The sequence below is a fragment of the Neopelma chrysocephalum genome, unplaced genomic scaffold (genome assembly GCF_003984885.1).
Source record: "Neopelma chrysocephalum unplaced genomic scaffold, ASM398488v2 Primary Assembly neopelma1_102, whole genome shotgun sequence".
Classification (NCBI taxonomy): Eukaryota; Metazoa; Chordata; class Aves; order Passeriformes; family Pipridae; genus Neopelma; species Neopelma chrysocephalum.
In genome coordinates this window covers 1,080,213-1,104,658 of record NW_020897765.1, presented here as the reverse complement: position 1 = coordinate 1,104,658, position 24,446 = coordinate 1,080,213, and the positions used below count along the sequence as shown (strand labels likewise).

General features: G+C 41.3%; 2 protein-coding genes across 26 annotated transcripts in view; one reads left to right on the top strand and one right to left on the bottom strand.

Annotated features, from left to right (window-relative positions):
- KIAA1217 (KIAA1217 ortholog) overlaps window positions 1-8,355 on the top strand; it is a 355,773-nt gene extending 347,418 nt beyond the window's left edge. For 13 of the 22 annotated variants that reach the window (XM_027695587.1, XM_027695581.1, XM_027695584.1 and 10 more), the window contains 4 exons: window positions 744-863; window positions 3,984-5,666; window positions 6,126-6,248; window positions 6,974-8,355. In XM_027695587.1, the coding sequence (XP_027551388.1) occupies window positions 744-863; window positions 3,984-5,666; window positions 6,126-6,248; window positions 6,974-7,468 (2,421 nt within the window). In that variant the 3' untranslated portion in view covers window positions 7,469-8,355. Of the gene's footprint in view, window positions 1-743; window positions 864-3,983; window positions 5,667-6,125 lie in introns of all 22 variants that reach the window. The other 9 variants (XM_027695598.1, XM_027695600.1, XM_027695602.1 and 6 more) reach the window with 6 other exon arrangements.
- Window positions 8,356-13,499: 5,144 nt separating this feature from the next.
- Window positions 13,500-24,446, bottom strand: part of ARHGAP21 (Rho GTPase activating protein 21) — a 110,869-nt gene continuing 99,922 nt past the window's right edge. For 2 of the 4 annotated variants that reach the window (XM_027695723.1, XM_027695727.1), the window contains 10 exons: window positions 23,355-23,497; window positions 23,094-23,249; window positions 22,908-22,986; window positions 22,347-22,420; window positions 22,172-22,261; window positions 20,142-20,267; window positions 19,909-19,950; window positions 19,476-19,581; window positions 17,673-17,704; window positions 13,500-16,081 (listed from right to left, as the gene is read on the bottom strand). In XM_027695723.1, the coding sequence (XP_027551524.1) occupies window positions 14,348-16,081; window positions 17,673-17,704; window positions 19,476-19,581; window positions 19,909-19,950; window positions 20,142-20,267; window positions 22,172-22,261; window positions 22,347-22,420; window positions 22,908-22,986; window positions 23,094-23,249; window positions 23,355-23,497 (2,582 nt within the window). In that variant the 3' untranslated portion in view covers window positions 13,500-14,347. The remainder of the gene's footprint in view (window positions 16,082-17,672; window positions 17,705-19,475; window positions 19,582-19,908; window positions 19,951-20,141; window positions 20,268-22,171; window positions 22,262-22,346; window positions 22,421-22,907; window positions 22,987-23,093; window positions 23,250-23,354; window positions 23,498-24,446) is intronic. The other 2 variants (XM_027695726.1, XM_027695724.1) reach the window with 1 other exon arrangement.

Here is a 24,446-nt window from a genome sequence, read left to right as displayed (position 1 = left end):
ATGTCCTGCCTGTACATCTCACTGAGGGCATGCTATGCCAGTAGAGGCCTGAAGAGGTTCCAGGGATGCACATTTGCAGCCAGCACTGCACAGTGATAGTGGCAGTGATAGTTTTGCTCCTCCAGATCTAGGAGCCAGTTGCATAGAGAAACTCAAAGGAAATGGAGGGAGGATAGCGAGATAAAGGGATAAAAAGTCCAGGCCATGCCTTCGGTACACATGGTGGAAGGCCAGTGGTCCACAGTGTTCATATGTTTGGGACTGTCACTGTCTGGTGCATTAATGAAGACTGTGGTAAAGACACATCTCCATGGCTAAAGTTTTAATAACGGTTTGTGTGGGGAGAAGTGGAGTTATGTAAGTCTTGCGTGACTACCAGCCACTAGGAAGTAGGTACTGTCACAAGCCAAAGTTTGTCATGGGCTTCTAGCTTACATTTGGATAGTCTGTAACACCTTCGTGTGCCTTCATCTCCCCATCTGCAAAATCAGAAATCAAGCTCATCCTCCTTACAGGGAGCACTGAGGTCGGCATGATGTTAGAGTGCGGTCTTGGCAGACCAGAGTGGACGCCCTGGTTCTCTTAGGCTGATAGTCTAAAATATCTATTATCTCACAAGCTTGTAGATAACGTTGTTGACCTGTGACTGTTAAAAAAAATGCTCTCTTCGTAGTCAGTCATCTCCAGAAGTTTCTGTGTAAAAATTCTTGGTCTCCTGATAACCTGCAGTATTTATTTCCTAGGCTTTCCAGAAGTGCTCTTTTATGGATGTAAACTCAAACAGTCATGCTGAACAGTCCAGAAATGATACACATGTTAAAGACATAAGGCCTGGGACTTTAATGCATCACAAGGAAAAGAAGGTAACAAGTGGCAATTGTAAACATGCCACCCGGTCTTGGCATAACCTTCTTTCCTTCAAAACTAATCTTATATCTCATGTCCTGTTCTTTTTAACACCCACCCACCACTGCCCAGTGGTTTCCTTCCTTTTATCTCAGTATGGTTCAGAAACTCTCACATGGAACATTACAATAAACTACATTATGTGTCTCATCAGCAATTATACAGTGGTTGCATGAAGTTTTATGATTCTGTAAAATCAAAATTAAAAGAGGATCCATCAGTTTCTGCCAAAGAGATGTTCTTCCTAGAACATCCATCCTGTACTGTTCTGGCAGTGGATGGTGAAGCATCTCTACTAAGCTTGATTCTCCTAGAGGGGAATAAATGATTCCTCTCGGTCTCTAGAACCAATTTAGAGAACTTCTGGTGTATTTTATTTCATTTGTTGGTCCCAGGAATAGTTATTAGATATCCAGAAATCCCATTCAGTTTATTGGTTGACAGAGTCAAGGTGGATAAGCAGAATTTGCCCTTATGCTAAAAGTTAATGCCCAAAATTTACTGTTCAGTTGTGGGACTCAGAAAGAGGTGCCACATAAATGGGGCTGTAGCCAAGCTGGGGTGAATTTCACAGCTGTGTCTGCAGTGGAGTTGCCAATTGAGTTGATTGGTCTTAGCGGGCAGCAAATGAGCAGGATAAGAAAAGGACAAATATTTCTGCCCTTGCTTTTTATGTGAAAGTTGTGTCACTGCTGGGTTTAGGGGGTCATGCAGGCATGACAACTTGTCAGCCAAATGCCAGTTTGCAATGATGAGGGGTACAGAGGAGACGGACACACAGCTCTTCAGCACAGCATTGCAACTTTGTTGTGCGCTTCGTGTGTAAGGTCAGGGCATTGCACTCAAGGACTTGGCTTGGAGCTGCCCAAACAGCAGTTCTGGTCTAAAGCTGCAAACACCTGGCTGGGGGAGGGTAAATTAGGTCCATGGGTATGAGGGAAAAATTGCTTTGTTGTGGAGTGTATGACAGCGTTACAGATTAAAAAAAAAGTGTGAATTCATCCTCATTACTACTGGAGAGTGAATGAAAAGATCATATTGTTACATGAAATTCTGGGTAACCACTCAGGACACTGCACATCCTGTAACAGAAACATTTCTTTGAAAGGTGCTGCCAAGTAGTTGCCATAAGCTGCTATTTATTTGAATAACACAGAGTCCAGGAAATTAAGGCTAATGAGATCTGTTTTTGTAATCTGACATAACAGAGTGTTTATTGACTTTAAATATGGAGCATTATGGTCATGATAAACTCATAGAGGAAATGAGCTTAGTTGCAGTTTTATTTTTGTAGTAGAAAGGCAACAGTCCTTAAAATGAGATATTGTACAATTGTACATATTGTACAATGACACCACAAGATGTTGCACTGAGGCTTGGAACAAGAAGTGGAACTTGCTAAAAAAGATACAGTCAGCATATCCATTGGCAACAAGTGCCATTAAGTGACTTGGCCTAATTCTAGGAGGGTCTGGCGTGTAATGGGACTGGGAGGCACCACTTAGCAAGTTGGGGATCACAAGCCCTGGTGTTTTGTTCCAATGCAGGCTCTCAGCATGAAGTGCAGACAGTGTCAGCCTGCCCATTGATGAGTAACTGCCTCTGCTGGTTTGCATGACAGCTCCTCCTTATTTAGAAATACGAGGGATGTCAAGGTATCCATGGAGCAGCTGTTCAGCCTTGTTACTGCTGAACAAGCTTTTGTGGAGGTGAACTGTGATTCTGGTCTATTGCTGACTTTCTCACTGCTGTGTTTTGATTGTGTGTAAAGTTTTTCTGTGTAAAAATCCTCAGACAGTATATAAGAAAATATCACGAGGTGTAGAAACTATGCCTGGTGACCCTCAGAATGCATGGGGAGTGCACGCAATAGCCAACCTGGTGATTTCTGTACCGTCACTCATTCGTCTCAGTTGGGAGAGCAATGCTCCTGACAGTTCTGCACATCTTGATGCTTATATAAGTATAATCTGTCTTCTGGTGTGTTAGGAGTCAGCTTCTAGTCTCAAGCAATGTCAGCAGTATCGCTTTTGGTTCACTGTCTTCAGGCACTTGAGGCCAAGTTAATTTCATTGCTGGTGAGTTGTCTTTTGACTGTAGATTTCTCTCGTGCTCTTTCATAGGCATGGTGTCTCTCCTCAGGTCATTCCCTCACCCTGGTGATTGGTGTTTATCCTAAGCTGTCACTAGCACTTATACCACGCCCCAGAGAAAAGCCTGGTATTATAAAACAGCATCTTCAGGAGTCATCACTTGAAAATAAAGAAAAATGTCCCCTTAAATTTGCTTTGCTGGGAATATACTACTTTTGAGCCAGTGGATGACCTCTTTGTGTGGTGTTTGGAGTTCTGGTATAAATGAATATAGTTCAGTGTTTCATTCTGCACTTCCACAGGCACTGCAGGGTGCCACTGATAATTTTGAAGGAATACCTTTAAGCTGCAGCAAGGAATTTGCTCAGCCTGTGATGATATTAACTGTGACGGAGCAGCGCTGCTCAGGTGTGAGCAACATTAGAAGCAGCAAAATGTAACTTGAAAATCAGCTTTTACTGGTATAAAACTTCCTTTCAAGGTGAGCCAGACTCTTGCATTTGGCTCTCTGGAGAGCGAGCAAGCCATTGCCCTCTGCTGTCAGCCCTTCCACATCAGGCTTTCTTTGATGTGTCCCAGCAGAACGTAATGGGACACTGTGAATCTTTTCAACTTGAATCTTATAAAAACCTGGGATTTTTTTTAGCTATAAGGTGAACATGTTGAGGTAGCACTAAGTTGGAAATAAGGTAATTAGTGTGCTTTTGCATATTCTGGAGGCCTTGTTAAAACAAAATAACATCCCATCCTGACCACATGCATAGCACAAAGCAGGAACATCATGCACTGTTCTGCCAGAATTTGGAATTTTGCCCCCATGAGAGGCAGAAATCAGATGACAACTTCAGACATGTCTCTGCAGCTGTAAATGGAGTGGTGAGTTCACAAGGTCTGCACTTCCCCTGAGAATAATTTTTGGGGAAAAAAAAACTCCTGTAAAGGTAAAAGCCCTGAATAACTAAGTAATCCGACTTTCCCCCTTAGGTGTATGGGGCTACAACAGGATCTCCCACAGATAGTGATCATCCTAAAGAGAAGAGGGAAGGGAAAACTGAAGAAGAATTGGGTTCTGATTCATCCAGTACAGCTGACAGTAAAATTGGCTTTTCAATGAATGACAGTCCTACATTTAGCAAGGGTTTGTTTGTAGACAGTACAGACTATTCTAACAAAAACCTTCAGAATAAGAGCACAAACCTGTCTGGTGTCAGTTTGCCAGAGGATGACAGACGAAGAGGGGCTCAAGATATTTTAGGATCCCATATTCCAGCTGTTGAAACTGGAAAACAAAAGCCAAACTACAAACTCTCAAGAGATGCTCACCAGGGCCTGCCACAGGGTGAAGTCTTGCAGAGCACAGGCAAGCACATCCCTATCAGCAGCGTTGCCCCTCTCGTGAGGCAAAGCCAGGAGGCCACAGGGCCTCAACCTGCCTTGCAGGAGCAAGAAGGTTCTGCAGTGAACTACAATCAGGTTGTGCTAAGACCCAAAGTGTCCAGAAGTAATAGTGTGAACAGCATTGAAGAGACAGACTCTCCAGCCACCTCTCCAAGTGAAGATGGCCCACCCACAGAAAACATCGCCTTCATGATTACCAAAACAGCTGTGCAGGTCCTCTCAAGTGGAGAAGTTCACGATATAGTCAGCCGGAAAGGAGGAGATGTGCAAACAGTGAACATCGATGCGAGGAAGGACGTAGCATCAGAAAAGGGTATCCCAGAGAACACAGACAGCGAAGAGCCAGTGGTGTGTCTGGACAAAAAACCTGTCATCATCATTTTTGATGAACCAATGGATATCAGGTCAGCATATAAGCGGCTTTCTACAATTTTTGAGGAATGTGATGAGGAGTTGGAAAAAATGATGACAGATGAAAAGATAGAAGAGGAAGAGGAGGAGGAAGACAATGAAGCACATGATGTCTCTGAGAGCCAGAAGGAAGAGTCACCAGTAGTTAATGACAGAAAAGCAACTGCAGAGCATTCAGCAGCTCACAGTCTCCAGGAGCCGTACCTGTTTAACCTTCAGTCTGACTCTGCAGAAAGCAGACCTCCTGCAGAAGAGGAAAGCACAAAGACAAATTTGAACAAATACCGTCAGATCTATGGGCTAAACACAGAAGCAAACTCAGACTCTGCCGATCAGTTTGGAAGCAGGCAGGATTCTAAGAAAAAATTTAAGTTTAAATTCCCTAAAAAGCAGCTGGCTGCTCTGACGCAGGCGATACGGACAGGGACCAAGACTGGGAAGAAGACCTTACAGGTTGTGGTCTATGAAGAAGAGGAGGAAGATGGGACCCTGAAGCAGCACAAGGAAGCGAAGAGATTTGAAATCACTAGGTCTCAGCCTGAGGAGAGTGACAAAAGTCCTTCTGGGAAGCAAGAGGGACCCTCCGGAGCTGCAGCGCCCCTATCTAGGACTGATGAAATTCGACAGAGCACATACAGGACACTAGACAGCCTTGAGCAGACTATAAAGCAGCTGGAAAACACCATCAGTGAAATGAGTCCAAAACCTATCCCTGAAAACACATACACCTCTGAGGGAAGTACTGTCCCCTTCTCTGCCCAGATAGTAGCAGAGACCCCATCCCGAGAGCGTGTAGTGCTGGATGAGAACCTTGCTGGTGTAGAGCCCCCTGCGTCCATCCCAGCCACTTCACGTAAGGTACCTTAGTCCAAGAAATCAAACCTCCAGCTGCTTTCTAAAATCTGCAATAATCACCATTAAACAAGAGGGTCTTGTGATTTGTTTGCTTCCTTTCAGGTGGCTTGTTTGGGCTCCCCACAAGGTGTCTAACAGCTAATAGACCAATGGTTTTGGGGATTTTTTTAATCTCTGCTGCTGATTGGTGATGGGCAAATGCAGGGGAGCTGGGCCGAATAATCTGCTGTGTGAAATGACAAGCGTCACTGACATGAAATCCAGGCTGATCAGTAGCTGAGCAGTTTTCTCCATTTGATTCTGGAAATTAACACCTGCGGTGTGAAGCTCCTGAACTTTCCCTGCATGTAGTACTGTGGCTTTTTTTTTGGCGCATGGTGTGCAGTCCTCTCTTGGAGCACCGTGGTACTGATCACACCTTCTCCTTGTCTCCCCTCCCTGCCCCTCCACTCATTTCCGCAGGGCTCCAGCGCTGCCTCCCAGACAAGCCGGATGCCAGTCCCCATGACTTCAAAAACTAGACAAGGAAGCATGGAGAAATCCGGCAAACAGCACAAGCTGCAGGATCCACGCCAATACAGACAGGTAGTTTTACCCTAAACCCGATGTTTGGATGGACATTTCATGTTGTTTGTTTATTTAAACTCCAGTAACTGACTGAGATTATACCAAATATCGGATGCCTGAGGTCTAACTGGACGTCCTGGATCCTGGGGGCATGACAGTACTGATCTTTTCACCATGCTTGTGCATGCATGTCTGCAATAAAACACCTGCTGCTTTTTTATTTTTCTCTTTTGTTTGTTTGTTTTTGTTTGTTTGTTTTGGGCTTTTTTTTTTCTTTTTAACTGTGGTATTCAGCTGTAATTTTAAGATGTCAACTACATGTTTACTTTCTATTTTGTAAATGTGGTGGTTCCTTAAGAGAACTGGGAATGCTTCTATTCAGAGTGTCTTTACAGGAAGCCTTGGACACTAACCTGTTGGTGTAGAGGTGGCAGTAGGTGCACATTAACTCTCCAGCCAGACATGTCTATTCACACGTTAATAACCCAGCATGGCCCTCGTAGCGACTGGTCTGTAACCCATAGATCATGTCTTCTCACAAAGCTCTGTTGGCTTTCACTCTCTCTATGCACTTTTCGTTGGGCACTTTGGGTTTTCTACCAGGTCCAGTCCACGGCTGCAAGACGTAGCTCAGGCCTTGAACTGTTAATTCTGATTCTCTGTAGGGCTGTTTTCCCAGGTCCTGTTGGTTTATCATGTTACTGGCTTTCTGACAAACTGTCTCCTGCCATCTTTATTTGCAGGCTAATGGAAGTGCTAAGAAAGCTGGTGGGGACTGTAAGGCTACTTCCCCTACCCTACCTGCTTCTAAGATCCCAGCCTTTTCTCCCACTTCTGGGAAAAGCAGCTCAGCACCTGCTTCTAGCGGTGACAGCTCTAACTCTCTTAATCCACCTACTAAAACCTCCATTCCTTCCTCCAACCTTCTTGGTCCTCAGTCAGGTCGCATAACTTACTCTACCTCCCTCATCCCCTCTGTCTCTAACGGCTCCTCCAAGTTTCAGAGCCCCACTTACCCAGGGAAAGGTCACCATCTCTCCTTCTCACTACAGACTCAAAATGGCCGGCCACCCCCTCCTTCCTCCTCTACCTCCCCCCCCTCCTCTCTGTCCCCCCCTTCACTGAACCAAGGTATGAAGAGCATCAGGACAATCCACACACCTAGTTTCAACAGCTACAAGGCACAGAATGGAAATGCCAGCAAGTCCACCCCATCCACGGTCAAGGAGCCATCCTAAAGGCTAAGCACGGCACACCTGCCAGGTCACCAAGGCTTTTTGTTCATTTTCTGCAGCCAATATTTTAACCAGGGAATGTAACCATTTAACTGTATTGCTGGAGGCTTAATACTAATCACGTGCTAAATACTGAATTACTACACTAGATTAGAGTGAAGCTTTTTGGAAAACTGTTGCTGTTGTACTGATAAAAGAGCATTTTCTTCCTATAGGCAGCACCTCTTACAAAAAGTGTGAAGGTGTGTGAGTGAACTTGACTGCGCGTGCACAGCGGTGTACTGAGCATGGGGAATTGTATGGTTAAAAATTTAGTAAGTTGTTTTGTATAAAGCTATTTTTCATTATGGGGTCTAGAAGTGAACAGAGATATACTAAAGTGTGATTATATTCAATTGTAAAACTGAAACTAAAATATTTTTCTTTTATTTTGGTGTTATTTAGCTTTGTTACAGATTTCTATTTTTGTCAACAAATGTCATGGTTCCTTTCGAGATCTTTTTGCCAAAACATTTTGATACTATTGTAATGTACATTTGAAAGTAGTATGCTGGACAGTAAACCTCTACACAAGAAACAAAACAAGACTGGTCTTATGTGTGTATGAGGCAACTCAAACTATTGCACTGCCATTCAGATTATATTTAAGAATTTGCCAGCCAAGAAAAAAATAAATTGTTTTACACATATAGATAGTTGCTGATTACTTTTTTTCTTAGCTAAATCCACCCTTTTTCCTTCAGTTTTATTTTACTGAGACCTGGTAGCCCATTAATGCATTGCATTGTGGATTTTAAAATGTACACTTCAGTACTGTTCTGTATACTGGCAAACTTTTGTACATATCTATAAATATCTATAAATAAAGAAATACTGTATGTGGCTGGGCACATAGAGTAGTTTTACCACACCAAAGTTAATTTTTATGCATGCTTAAAAATATATATGGGGAAAGGTTGAAAAAGATGGATATCAGCTAAATAGGAAAAGAGCGAGAAACTTCCATAGCTTATGATTTTGTAAATAAATTTATTTGTATAACACCATAATGTAATATACAGAACTATGATAAGCAAAGATCTTTACAAAAATAAAGGGCTGCATGCTTATATATTTGTATTTGTATTTTCGGCTGGTCTCAATTAGCTGCTAAGGTGTTTGCCTGAGAGCATTAAGCCATCAGGAGAAAAACTGACTTTATTTTCCCTGGATTAAAGCCATCCATAATGAATAATTTTAAAATTAAAGCTCATTGCTGGAACCCCAGTTAGAAAACCAGCAAGGAGAGAAAAACCTTTGAGTGACTGAGGTATCTTCTTTTCCATCTTTAAGTGCTCTTTGTTACCCCTTGTGAAAAGGGACATTTCTTAGAAGTGTCATTTCAAGGCTGTGCCCTCAGATGGTGCATCCCATGCAGGCAAATAAGTAGAGAATGTAAACATTAGCTTATACCTCACAGACACAACACACAGTCTAGTTCCAGCAGGATCATGCTGAGTGCCATCCCCTCGGCTGCCATAGCAGCAAAGACCCTGGCGCTTGCAGAGCATGGGAGCTTCAGTGTGGGGCTGAGATGAGCCCAGGACAGGCTGGATGGCTCCAAAGCCAAAGTGAAGAGTTAGGCACATTCAGAGTGCCCACACTGAACCAACGGAGTGAAGCCAGTTCTCTTCCAGCCACTGCGGAGCAGCAGTGACTGGTGGCTCCAGAGCCTGGTCTGTTTTCTACTTCCTCACATGCTGAGTACGACTCCCTTGCTCTGAAGGGACCTCACCTCATCTGATGCCATAGCTTGTTACCAGGTTCCTCACACAATGGACAGCACACACAGGGAGCACCAGCAGGCCTGATACCACACTCCTCCTTTACGGTACACAGCCAAAATGCAAGCTCAAGCTAAACGATGGGCATAGAAGATTTTGTTCTTAAACTGTTAGTTGACATTACCCATGAGCAGGCAGGGTCCCCAATGGCTCTGGCACTGCTCCCACTGCTGCTTCTTCAGGCGAGGGGCTACAGCAGCACATTCTCTGTATCGGGCTGAATTTAGACGTGGACCATGGTTGTACAAATAACCAATGACCCTGCACAGTCACTGGTGTGCAGTGGGCAGTAAGGCAGTGCTGTACTCACAGGGAATTATTGCCTGGGGTGGTGAATGTGGAAACTGCCATCAGGGAGTGAACACAACACCCACTTGAGGCCTTGGCTACACTGCAACCTGCACATCTTCCACGTTTTGTGCACCTGCTCAGTGCTGAGGTGCAGCACCTGCCAGGAAACCATCAACAGGCTCAGCCAGCACATAACCCACATAATCCCAGCACAGGCAGCGCTGCCAGGACCATCGGGAGTCAGGCAGTGACACTCCCTCACCATCCTGCTTGTAAAGCAATGAAGTTGCCAGGTGTTCACAAATGCAGGCAGGAAAGAGCTGCGCATAGGCTGCAGCTCAGCACCAGGAATGTTTCTGAACACTGGGCAGAGTATTTAGAAAAATCATCAAGTCTGGAAATAAATACCTTGAGCACAGAAGAAATCAGCACCGGCACTGATGAAAAAGCCAGGTTTCCCACTGCGAACCAGTTAGGAAGAGCAGTTCTGGTAGAGTTGGCTGTAGCTGGACTTTGGGACAAGAGCCAAGAGCAATAGGGCTCTGCACCGGCAGAGCAGCCCTTGGCCTCACTGCTCTGACACACCAATAGTGAGGCAGTTCACCACTCCTTTTTGAGATGGAAGGAGCTGGAAGGTGAGCAGGACCTTCCTGCTGCCTGTTGTAGTCTGAGCCAGCCCAGAACTTCAGAGTAAGCCTCATCCCTCTGTGCCAGCTGATTCCTCCTGTGGGAACTGCAGCACAAAGTGACACAGCACAGAGCCCCTGTGCAGGGCAGGACACAAGTGGGAAGCCAGAGCAGAAGAGGACACATACACAGAGCAAGAAAAAGGAGGGATGTGCAGGACATTTCTGCCTAGAAGTGTACAGCGTCAAAATCCATCTGATCCCCACTAAGAGGCAGCTTTTCCATCATGCTTAAAAACTCACAGGTTCAAGAGCAGGTGGTCAAGGCAGATTTTTACAGTCTCATGACTGGAAGCCACAGGTACATGCACCACTTCAACGATGCCAGGCCTGTTAAGCCATTCCCCTCCCAGCCATGCTGTCAGCCAACACCCTTATTTCCACAGGCTGGCACAATTAATGGCTTGATTAGTATGTAAATGAGAATAGTGTATTGACCTGGCTTTGAAAACAAGATCACAGCTTTTTGTAGCAGATGAGGCCACATTTCAAACTGAAATCTGAGGTTCTCCTCAGATGCAGCAGAGAGGAACCTGAAACCCTTACGTGCAGCTCAGCAAAGAATTTCCCTTCAGCTCTGCAGCAACACAAAACAAGAAGAAACTGTCTGAACTGTGGGCATGTCTTAATTCCACATAATCAGTCCCGTGAGCAATACTAATGGGGACCTTAAAGAAGCCATACAGAACCTTCCAGCTCCCAGAAAATGCAGTTCAGACTAAACCACCCCCACTAAAGCAAGAGCTGCTGTTAGGAACCATTTTAAAAATCCAAACACTATTGCTGACAACACAGTTCATACTTCCATTGTTTCTCCTTCAGATCTCAGCCTAGGCCTGTCCCAACTTGCAGCTACAAAGCTCCAAGCAGTCCTCAGACCAGAAGTACTTTCCAAGCCAGTTTGAATCCTTCTGATGATCACAAATTGAGAAAAATGGACACAAATGGCAATGTTAAGAAGTTCTGCTTAAACATAAAAGAACCTCTTTTAACTGTGTGACCAAACGCTGGCACAGGTTGCCCAGGGAGGTTGTGGAGCCTCCAACCTTGGAAATATTCAAAAACCAACCACAGCCCCAACCCAGAGTACCTGCCGTGGCTGCACTTGGCTGAGCTGGGGGTGGACTAGGAGATGCCCAGAGGTCCCTGCCCACCTCACCTGCACTGCAACCTTGTGGAACTGCCCATCCCACTGAATCCAGCTTCTAGAGGAAATACTGGCACTAACAGTATCTACTTCAGGACAGCCTACTGTATGCACACACTTCCCTTCTTGAGTCAATCAGACTCACCTTTCTGTTCCACAGAAGAGGGGGGAAACAGAAATAAAATAAAACCCAATACAATCAAAACGTACTGCAGGTAAGGGTCTGAGGCAGCTGCTGTTAAGATCAGAGCATAGCAATGACTCCTAAAAATATTTGTCATCTCTTGCCACAATGGTTGAAATTTAAGGTGGCTCCAGTCTTTAAAGAGCATAAAAATCATCAGTGTTTTTCCAGACTCAGATATGCAGTCACACACTACTTTCTTAAGGTGGAGCTCAGTAACCTCCTCTCCCTCATGCACCTTACAGATTTGCTCCCTGCATCTCCCCTTCAAGTTGAGGGCTTCCCCAGAGCTTCCCTCCCTTCCACCCTGCCTGCCAGGTCATCTCCTTCAAGACCTGATGTACCTGGAAAGGGTGGAGCAGTGGTGGTCCAAATGGCTGTAATCCCTTTCTTACATCCCCATAGATATGCTTGACTTATGTCCAAGCTCCTTCTGCAACTGCCCTGCAGCATCCACGCTGCCAGTGCAGCAGTAGACAATACCTTAAATTTGTACCTGCAGAATTGTCAGCCAATGCAATTCCTGTTTTGTGTGGGTTTTTTTTAATAAGTTCCTAATTTCTCAGAAGATGTGTTCTTTTTGAGTCAATACAATAAAAGTTCTATGTTCTCAAGCATAAACGTTGGCAGCCATGCATGTAGCTTCAGGATTAAAATTATCAGTCATCTATAAACACAACAAAATGAAAATTAACTTGATTCACCAAATGGTTGTCAAATCACAGTAAGATGCAGAGCCCCACACCCCTGTGTACCTCTGTAAAGTGCACTGCTTCATTGAGAAGACCCCTGCACCTTACTGTGGATGCTTAGCACACATTATGACAAGCATCTGAAAGCAATGATGGGACAAAATACACTTCCAGTAAAAGACAATGTGTGCTTGCTCAAGAATAGCAGTACAGAGGCATGACAACGTTTTGTTGTGATTTTGAAACCTCTTGTTCAAAAACACTTTACTATTAGGACTGAAACAAAAATCATCATCGATTACTCTGAGCTTCACAAAACACACCCCTTCTTCCTCACATGGCACACAGGAATGCATCTAATGCACCCGCTTCCTGTTCACTCTGGGGGAAAAGACACTTTAGTTTGCAAGGACACCATAAGATCATAGTCCATTTTTATGGGACCTGGTACTAGGTGGACCCAATTATGTGTTGAGAACTTTCCCAGAGCTCAACTCATATCTGACACTTTTCTTCACAGCCAATTCTAATAATGATTCCTCACAAGGGTCAAAACCACAACACATCAAAGCATGAGACTGTAACAGTCACTCTGGAAAGAAACGAGGTCTGCTTAAAAACATGTCAGCCAATACATCCTAGTACCACAATTCCTTCTCTTGCCAGTAACTGGACACATTGACACAGGTTTAATCCTCTGCCAAGCAAGCAACAGTGTAAGATATGGGGGTGCCCAAAGTAAAGAACAGCTGCTTTGTTTTCAAGTAGGTGTCCAAGAACATAGAAGAAATAATAACTGGTCTGGAGTTCACACAGAGAAGGGCTTTTAAGGTAGAAACCCATCTTTGCAGTTAAAATTGTAAAAAGTCCAAGACCCAAACTACAGTATTGTTCTGACTGGCAGATACAGATCTTCACTCTTTATGACTTGAGGATGATCAGGGACACGGTTTTTTTCAGGGCTACAAAACCTGCACATTAAATCAACTTGCTACATACCTTAGATACAAATTATGTATCAAGATGAAAATATTTAACCAGCTGAATCTCTCTCACATGCTAAAATCCACAGTGTTGTCCCACAAACAAAAGTTTGAAGAGAAATGTACTTCATCCGGGAGGAACGGCAGGGCTGGTGAGAGCATTTGCCGACTGCAACTTGTAAATACGACATTCTAGAACAGCTCATCAGAAAGAATTTGAATCACACAAAGAGTCACCAAAACGATTTTATTTCCAGTGTTTAAGTGGGTATGCACACAGGCATGATACAGGTTTGGATTCATTAGGTCTTCATGCAGAATTATATTCTCAATAAAAGAAACCAGTTCCATCCAGTATCCACTATCTACACGCCTATGTTACAACATTTATATCAAATCTGGTATCTGAAGAAAAGATACACATGTAATATGTACATTTAAGTTACTTATTTTACAGAAAGATTAGAAATTCAAGTCACATAAAACTCAAAATCTGTATTAAAATTGGAAATATAAAACTCCAATATTTACTGGAATGCCTAAGGAATGGAAGCTCTGTAGCCACCTGTGTTAACATTTGTAAAATGTAATGAAACTCATTAACAGTAAAATGCATTCATTTGTTTGTAATAAGTTTCTCTAATTTAACAATATGGCACCCTAACAAACCAAATGAATTTATGATGAGGCACTTGTTAGTGACTAAACCAAAAGAACAATTTTCCTGCATACTAATGCCAGGCCAACTCTCAGTCAGAAAACCATGTATACACTACACAGCATGTTGCATCAGATGCTTTGTTCAACATTTGTATGCAGCCATCAAATATACTTTTTCTTAAAATATATATATATACTTTAACTTTAGTGTTCTTCTGGCTGTGGTAATGCACTGTGAAGACGTTCCACAGAGCATATTGATGAAACCAGCCCAAATGAAGGCTGCATAACAACAACAGTACAGGAAAATATATATATATGTACACACACGCGCACGCACACACACACACACACAGAGTTACTGGGAAGTGTAACAGTAAGTTAATGAATTGCTGCAGTGGACATACCTTCCTGTTTCAAAGATACTGGTAGAATCGAGATCGAACCACTTGGGTCCCAGACAGTTTATGAGGATGGGCATCAACTGCTGGGCTGAAGCTGTTTTTGTTCATATTCTGATAATTTTCACCGTTTACCTGGTCTAGTGGCTGAAATGGTCCCAAAGGTGGTGTTCTATTAATTAAAGTCAAACTGCTGGAAGAACTGCCTTCATCTGCCTGCATGTCTGCAGATGAGGGCAGATCTACCTTTGATACATCTGCTAAGCTAGTGTTCTCAAGTCTGGGCTTTCCAGTTTCACCCGTATTAAGGTCAGTTGTGCTAGTGCGTAAACGTTCTCGTGCAAGCCAGTCTGAGATTGAGAGGTCCTGTGCTGGACATTTTGGCTTCAACCGAGTCACAGCTGAAAGCTCAGATTCTCTCTCTCTACTTTGACTTGGCTCCTGAGCTTTCCAAGCATTCAGGACACTTATTTCAGCAAAATCCCTCTGTCCTCCAAGCGTGTGCCTTCGCCTGATATTTTTTCTCTTTGCAGTCTCTGCAGAATTAGCTTTTTGATTCCCAACTCCAAACATATCATCTGCAGATGACTTGAGTCGCAGCTTTAACCTGTCTGTAATTTTAAGTCTCCAGGTAGGTTCTTGTTTGTCAGCCTCACTTCTGGCTGATGTAGCTAAACTGCTTGTCGATCTTCCTTTTTTCATGATGTCAAACATTTTGGTCACAGAAGGCAAGTCCTTCTCACTCTTTGCATCCCCTGAACCCTCACTGTCCGTTTTGTGCCGTGCAGATTTTCTCCTGGAGAGTGTATCACATTCAATAAGTTTGTGTGAGCTAAAAAGTCTGCGACTCTCTAACTTTGGTGTGGAACTTCCCTCAGTACAACTTACTTCACTTTCTTCTGAGTTCCTCCGACTGGTCTTCACCACTTCTGAAACTTTCCCTTTGGAAAGCCTTTCGGCAGCAGCGCTGGTGGCAAAGACAGGGAAGTCACTTTCACTGTCTGTCTCCATAGGACGCCCTTCGCTGATCAATTCACTTCTCTCATCATCAGCATCTTCTCCCTTGCTTTCTGTCACTGACTGCACCTCAGGGCTCAGCATACTGGCATCTAAACCAGTCAGATACATAGTAGATGAAGTAGTTGAATAATCTGAGGTGATGGAGCTGACATCAGCTGCTAAAAACTCATTGTGTTTAATTTCAGGGCTGGCTACTTTTTTGCATGAGTATCTGTGCTGGGAAGCCTGGGAGGAAGTGCTTAGCATAGTGCCAGAGTCAGACACTGTCTCCTCAACCTGGGAAGAAGACTGTGAAATAGGCATTTTTGGGTTATTCTTCTGCATGGTTTGCAGACAATTGAGATTCGATGATTTTGTACATTTTTCATGGTAAGGCAGTGAAGGTTCCTCTGACAGGATACTTTCTTTCTTTAATGACTTCTTTTCATCCTTTACAACATTCACATCTTTTTTACTGCTGTTCTCTTTTTCCTTCAGGACAAACATCCTCTGTTTTCTTCCTATCTCTCTCTCTCTTTCATATTCCCCTTTAGCTGTGTCCTCTTTTGTTGTGTCACCACGAGATTGCTCTGCAAGCTCCTTCTTGAAAAACACATTATCCAACTCATCCTCTGAACTACTTGGTTGTGGTTTCTCTTTTGTTTTTTTCCGCTTGCGACTAGCTGCTGCAAAAATGGAGGACACAAGCAGTTCCTTGCTATACTGATCCTTTCCAGAACCCCAAGAACCCTGTTAAAAAAAAGGAGAGGGCATAATTAAAAATCACAAAGAAAAATCGTTAGCCTGACACTGTTTAAAAGCACATCCTGAGCTTCACAGTATAAAGTCTGTCTTTATTCAGGAAACATTTCCATGCTTTTTCTGTAGTCTAAATGACATTGCCCAAGAAGTCAATTTTCATCCTGAGAATTCCACTTTTTATCTGAGTCCCTTCAACTTAAAAAAGACTAGGTTTGTATATACAGCTATTTAGTTTTTGATTGACTAATAAAGCAGGCCCTTATTGCAGTAAGAAACCTTTTCAAGACCAGTTTCACACAGAAACTGCTTCACATATGAGGTCCCAAGAGTGTGGTTTCAAGCCCTTTTTCAAGGTCTTACTTATACAAAAAGGCTAATTTCTCAAACTGTTTTTCAGTTCATCTTTCACCTTTCAGACTGAGTTTTTAAATTGTATCAATTCATTACTTCCAATAAAATGAATGCTATTCAAAACTAGTTTAGGCACAAATGTAGAAAATGAACAGAAATAAACTTCTTCCTGATTTTTGAGGAATCTATCTAACCTTTAGAATGGCACAGAAGCAATAAAGGGACAAGCCAAATTATTCCATTTTATGAATTAAAAACTATTTTCACTACACAACAGCATTACCACCTGGCCACTTCAAAGCTACGTACCTTTCCTACTCACTGCCCCAGGCAGCGTGACGTGGTGTCCTGGCAATGGGGCTATTTTGAGGTAATGGCTGAGCCACCAAACACCCTCACAGAGCAGCTGTGCTGGCATCTCCACGATGAGCCAGAAGGAGTCACTGAGTCCTGTTCTCAGCCCAAAGGGGGGCACCAGTGACACACCTGAATGTACACCAGCATAAAGCTGTGCCATGGGCTCACAGCTGAGGTCAGCTATGTGCTGCCCTGTCACCCTATGCTACAGACATCCAGTGTCAGAATCACTGAACAGCCCCAGAGACAGAGACTTGCCTGCATGTCAGATGGGAACTTTGTCGTTAAAGTGAGGACTGAACAAATGCCCACTTTTGTGACGTCCCACCCTGAACGAGTATTACTCCCCTCATCTACACGGCTGTCCTCCCAAGCACAGCAATACTTCCTAGGGAGATTTTGCAGAGCAACCTTTAACTACAACCTTTGCCTTCCTATAAAAGGAGGAGCTATTTCCTTCTCAAGAAGACCGGGTTGAATTTTAAGTATTGCACTTTTCTCAGTGAAATAGGGAAGCATAAATACTGGCTGTAAGTAAGCAGTATGCCAACAACAGGGAACATATTATATACATTTACCTCTACTAAATGAGATGCAAAAAGGAGATAAGTGCTCACAATTGTGAGGGTTTGGAACAAAGGTGTCGATGTGTGCAGCTGACTGCTTTGGTAGATGCAGCTGACTGCACGCAAGTGATACTCTTCCAGTGTAATATTTCAAAACTATGTTATGAGAAAACAGTATTACCACTTATTCAAGAAATTCTACATAAGCTCTACAGTACATCCACATATAAGTGATTTAATAAAGCATGCAAATATCTAACAGAATTCAGAAGCTTGTAACTACATCATATCACAAAATGATTTACCTTAGATTTTGCTGAGTCACTAGTAGCTGAATCTGTGGAAAAATGAAAAAAAAACTCTGCTCAGTTCTGTGCAATTTTTTTTTGTTACTACAGACAATGCTGGACTTATGAAAAAGACAAGCACAGAACAAGATGTGAAGCAAATAAAAACCAGAACAGAGTGAATAGTCAGAGCTCACAAAGATGCAAGCTGCACCACAGAAAGCCACCGCCATGAAAGGATGCTGTGAATTGTAGGCAGAACCAGCTCAATGATAGGAATGGCAAAGGAGCCCTGTTCTTCTAAATAAAAAACAGAAATACTAATGTTTATTTAATGCTTTAAGTATACAGCCCCTGCAAAACCGCAGCTGAGAGACCTTTTCAGGATGGCACTGTGTACTCTCCTGAGATTCAGGATACACAAAGCAAAATTGGGTGTCTTAGTATAGCTGGCTTCCTAGGCACAAATCATGGTTCTTGTAGTCATATTCTTTTTGTGAGTTTTTAAAGGAATTAAGTCATACTTTGTGTGTAAAACCCCAATTATACAACTCCCTCCACCTCTTACTACATACAGGTAAAATTTTATTTTAAAATCTGCTAGATTTCAGCAGCTACCAGTTTTGTACTTTTCCATAACAAGCGCTTTTATGAAATGAAAAATGGACACCATAGTTTTACTGTCTCGCAAAACCCAAGATTATACAATTATAAAGGGGGTAGGAAGGGGCTAGCACAATGACTAAAAAATATGAACTTGGATGTGTTCCAGCTTTAGGGACTTTCTCCCTTGGAAGAAAGAGCTGAGCCCCCTGCCACACCCCTTTTTGACACATGGCTAATGCTTTATGACTAGAAAGACTGGTAGACCATACCATGCTATTTCTCCTCAGGGTCTGCTTCAGAGATAACAAGAAACAGCAGAAAAACTTTTAAAAAGTAGCATTGATCTGTTTAAAATACTCTTAAAAGAAAATTTACAGCACAGATCAACTCGGGTATTTTTCCATTTACAAGAAACGGGGGTTTCTGCAGACAAGGCAGCTACAGTGTGGGCAACAGTCCTCCTTCTTCCTACAGTTCCAGCTGTCCATCAGTGACATCACAGAATCCACTAATGACATCACCGTGTGATAGACTCCTCCCACTTCGCCTGTTACAACATCAGTACAAAGTGACTGTTTCATTAAGTGCTGAACAACCCTTTGAAAACTGAAACAGAAGCTAGAGACGGAGGGATAACATTTGTGGGATACAACATGCTGGGTTAGTGCAATAGTATAGTGAAGGGAGGAGGGAAAAAAGTCACCAAAAAAGAGCCTGTAATGCTTGTCCTTAGCCACAAAAGAGGATGGCATTTATAAACAGAAGGAAATCAGCTTTAGTATAGACATACTGCAACATATTTCAAGTGTCCATCACTTGACAAGAAAACATAACTCAGTTTTTTGCATTCCTAACGTTGGGAAGGAGCAATATTAGACCACCACCGAAGATCGGCCTTTCTGCCATCACAACAAACCACTTTACAGCAGCATATCTGCTTCACCTCACGATGATGATTGCATGGGTTACTGTGAATAAATAAAGTACTATGTGCAAACCTTATCTTTTAATGATTAAATTCCTGTTACACAAAAAGTTTTCCAAATTATATCATGCATGATTATCAACAATTCAAGTCTTTCAGAAGTGTTAATGGTCTTTCGGAAAAGAGGAAAACGTTTTATTAGTACAAGAAAATAGGAAGAGAGAGTTACAGTGAGTTAACAGAGTAGGTTATTCTAGCCTATGGATTAACACTGTCCAGGCAAGAGTTACCTGATACGTCTCCAGGAGATACTCCCGTTCTTCCAATGTTGGTGAGTAAATGATCTATGTTTGGCACTGGCTGAGATTCTACAGTGTTTTCTTCCTGAACTGCTGTCTATAGTTAATAAACAAAGATCTCTTCATCATCGTTTCACAAACAGTTCATTATGATTCAACAGCATTTAGAAAACTTCATTATTCACCTGAAGAACACGAGGAAAGCGTGTCCTATTTTCCTTTATGCTTTTAAAACAAATGCATGGCTTGCTTTTTAAAAAAAAAATAAAATTCATTACTACAAGGACTGGAAAGCTACAAATGTGCTTCTGAAGAGCAAACCATACAGGGACGTAATAAGAAATATACAGACATTCTAGAGGCAGCAGAAGCAGATTCTAAACTAAGATAATTAGAACACAAGTATTTATGTCACAATACTTACAAGAGGTTCTTCAGCATCATCTTCTGTGAAAAACCAGTCATGCTACAATTTAAAATAAAAAAGATGAAAACCCCATAGGAAATACAAATCCCAAAAGTGCCACAATCTAACACAGACATTACTAAAAATGACACTTTGATGGATAAATACCAGATCCAAGCTGGCCCAATGAGAGAAAAGTCGGTTGATCTGTGTACAATATTATTTTTTAATAATGAAATGCATCCACTTACTTTTTGGATGAGTGTTTCTACAATTTTATATTGGTCTGGCATGTGCGTAACCATGTGTGTCATGTTATCATCAGATGTCCTCACAAGTGTTGGACCAAATACTATTGCCAGGTTTCTTGGTTCCATCTACGAAATGAAATATTTCCACATCAAATATTTATAATGAGAAAATACAGTAATATGGGCTAAGTAAATTAATATAACTATTAATATACGAGAACCATTTTAAATAAAGACATAAAAAAGTTCTTTTAAAAACACCTTACTGACTCAGTCGGGATGTTACACTATACCAAAACAGGATGTTACACTACACCAAAACTCTCCTATGTGCAGCAGCAATAAATACATCCAACATTTCTGCAATTCAAAATTCCAACCTTCCTTAGCCCACTGCAAGCAAATGGCTCCGCAAGCACAGAAAATATTCTTTACGCTTTTGAGGGGAATCTTTTTTCTTCCCATGTAGAAACACTTCTGTTCAGAAACGTTGTTTTAAGAATTTTTTGTTTTATAAAAAGACATTGGTAGTTCTCTGTGGATTTTTCCTGAAAATGTTTACAAGACACACAAAAAATTAGGCTGGTAATCAAATACTGTTTTATGTCTACTGACAAAGACCTCATTCAATTTGCACCAACTTTGGAGGCAGTGGCAGCAACAAACATCGTAGACCCAACACATCTATTCATGAGACAGATTATGAGTTATGTGACCATGTCACAACATTAAAAGTAAATTAAGTATATGACTAGTGTTACACCTCTGACAAATAATTTCAAGAAAGCAGAAGCAGGATACTTACCTTCTATTTTTGCTTACTTCTCTGATTTACAGTCTATTTGGCTTACTTCTCTGATTTATAGGTATAGAAGAGACCAATAATATACAGGAGGCAAGGTCATTGTGCTTACCAGAAGTAGGCTGCAAACATGACACAGGCCCCTGATGCTCTCCTTGACTTGAATTGTGTCCTTTGGCAAGTCATACCATTATAACATCACCTCACTCCTCTAGCCTTATATATTCTACAATATTAACAGTATTTAACATTTATACAGCACACCAAGACTGTAAAATGATAAAAAAGCTTCCTTTAGGCATTGCACTTAAAATTACACTTACTATAATTTCATTATAATGTCAGCTGTAATTCCACCAAAGTTTATAATTTGTTGAACTGTTTTTTTATAAACATGCATGTTTTTCTTTCATATTTAACTGGAAGGTATTATTTGCAGAACTGATGCTGAAACCCACCATATATTCATTTCAACCGATCTTTTAAATTATTCTTATGTTTTAAATGATTTAAGATTGGCCGTAGGCACCTCTATAGAGCATCAATTACATAATTTTTTTTCCTGTACCCTGCACATTGGTAGCCAAGTAACAAGCCACCACATTACCTGCCCTGAGATAAGCATCCATAAGCACACCCATATTGTGGACAGCTTTGCACTCAGCTACCCCTCCCCAAATGCTAAACAAAGGGGATACTGTTATTTGCATTTACGGTAGGATTGCAGCACACACAGAAGCACTTAACATAAACTACATCTTCCCCACCCCACAAAAATGACAAAAAGTTATACTTAGTGGTGGAAAAAGACCCTGTAGTGGTAGAACATAGAATGTAGAACATTCAAGTAACTACAGCAAGTCCTAGTCTTAAAAATTTCTGAAGTGTCCAGAAATGAGGCTTCACACAAATCTGGTGTGTCAACAGGGTTGTTCACCTGTGCCCTGCCCAGGCATCCTCTTATAGGTGTCTAGATTGGACTAACTGAAGTTTACAGACTTGGGATAAAATTAGGATGTAAGTAGTTATTCCCACAAGAATTAATACCAGTTTGAAAAAACCTAATTCACATTAAGCAGGTGTGTATTTTTGCAGGAGTACTTAGCTTAATCCGAAAGTCTTAATTTCAGCCACAACAATAAATTATCCCCTCAATTAGAAATAATCCTGTACAAAAATAATACTTAATGAAACAAACAAAAATACATTATATTTTTGTTTCTGATACCTTGTTCTTTTCTGAGTTCTCTGCTACTGTCTTCAGGTGTGCAGAAAGAAACTTGAGAGTCTCATAATGATGTTCAGGTAAATCATGAATCTGAAACAAACAATCACTATTCAGAATATTAAACATTTAATGCAAATTTTGTGGTGTACCCACAACACAAATGATTTCAGTTTACCAGTCTCTTCAGTGTTTTCAGACGCTCAACAGGATCTTCTTTTCTATTGGCATCTATAAAATCTGCATATTTGTCTGTTAAAGAAGCAGAAATTAATCATATATATATATACACACAAATATATATATTTGTATATTTGAGGTTTTTTATTTATATATGTATGCATATACACCCCCACCTCCCAGCCCCACGAACACAGGTAACATATGAAAAGAATGACCTCTGGAAGTCATAAATTAGCCCATTATATTGTATATAATATAATAAGATGGCAGTAGGGGGAAAAACCCCCCAGCTTTCATACAGTATTCCAACAGTAAAATTGAAAACTTTTCTTTCTTTTTTTTTTAATTATTCATCATTACTTCACCATCAGAGAAATTCTATTTACATCTCATTCTTATACTCTGTGATTGCCATGACTCCTGCTCTTTAAGAAACAGAACATTCATTGGAGAGTCGGGATGATTCCACTGGATTTTCTCTCAAATCATCTGAATGTTGTAAGACAACTATTCAACAGCAATTCCTAAAGACAAAACTGCAAGGAAAAAAACTCACCATTGGTAAAAAGGGGTTCTGGGAGCTTTCTGAAGAAGGATTTCAGCAAACTGCTTATCACATTCAAGTCACGCCATTTCTACATATTTAAAAGAAAAAGTCAGACATGCTTTATATTTCTATAGTCACAACACAACCAGAAGTTTTTTGGATTTTAACATGAAAATAGTGTGATCGAAGACTTACATCATCATGAACATCAATGTCAGTCATTCCTTTGTTGAGCTCTTCTTGCATACTTGAGATGGCAGCATTATTTCCAGGAACTCTGTAAATACCTGTATACTCAAGACCTCTTTCCTCAACTAGTTTGCAGCATATATCAACAATCAGTGGAATATACTGAAGAAAAAGAAGAGTTTTTTATATATATATATATATAAAAAAAAGTAATTAATCAAAACATTATTTTAAAATCACAATGAAAGAAAAATTGTACTTCCATACTTTGTTGGTATGAGCTGGGGGGCAGTCATCTAGTCTAACACCAAATGTTCCTACAGCGGATGGCTTCTTTTCAAATGTCTTCCTCATAATGCTTGGAATGCCTTTTCTCCACGTCCCCTTGTCTTTCGGTGGGCTTGTCTCATCTTTTTTTTTTGGTTAGGGTAGTGAAAAAAAAGAAATAAAGAAGAAAAATGAGAACATTTAAGTCACAAAATCAACTGTCAATACAGGTAACAGATTTGCAAAGAGCAAGTGACACCTGCCACATTTTTACCTTTTACTGGCCTGGCTTTCCACAACAACTCAATAAACATTAGTTTGTCTTAAATATACCTTCTGTTACTCTTCTCTGGTGCAAAAGATAAATTTGAACATACTCACACTCCAAACTTAGAAAAGCAAGTAGCCGGATGGTACTGTGGAATTTCATAATTCTAAGACTAAAGGTGCATAAAGACTAAAGGTATACAAACTACATCTAAGAAAAATAAAATCTATGTTTAGTAGCACAACATTCTCTACTGAAACACAAATTTTGCTGCACAAAATACCCATCAAACTCTACAGCCACACTCACACTTGTGCAGACCTACTCACTCTTTCACAAATTACCAGACTTTAGTCACTACAAAATCATTCCAAACGTGACTCACTTAAAAGCATTCTCTATCCAAAAATCAGATTAGAAGTTCAGTTGGTTTGTTTATCTCTCCTATACAATTCTTGCAGCAAATTGCAATTCCCAATTATACTGCACTGCAAGTCACCTAATACAATACTACTTCCTTCTTTTTTCTGGAAATATTATTTCAGTAGATCTGACATTTACTCAACATGTGCAATTTAGTTACATAATGTGTAGCATAGCAGGAGCAAAGGGACACTTGTTGGGAACAAAAACCAGAATTCACTCACAGCTTAAATTCAAGACTGAATAGTTCAAAAGTGGTTGATCAAAAGTGATTGCTAATCCAGTTGCCTGAATTTGCATACAACAGTCTTAAAATAAAAGTCTGGTCCAAAACACCATATGTTTACAGACTATGTGGGGGAAAAAGAAAAGAAAGAAAGAAAAAAAAAAAAGGAGTAGTT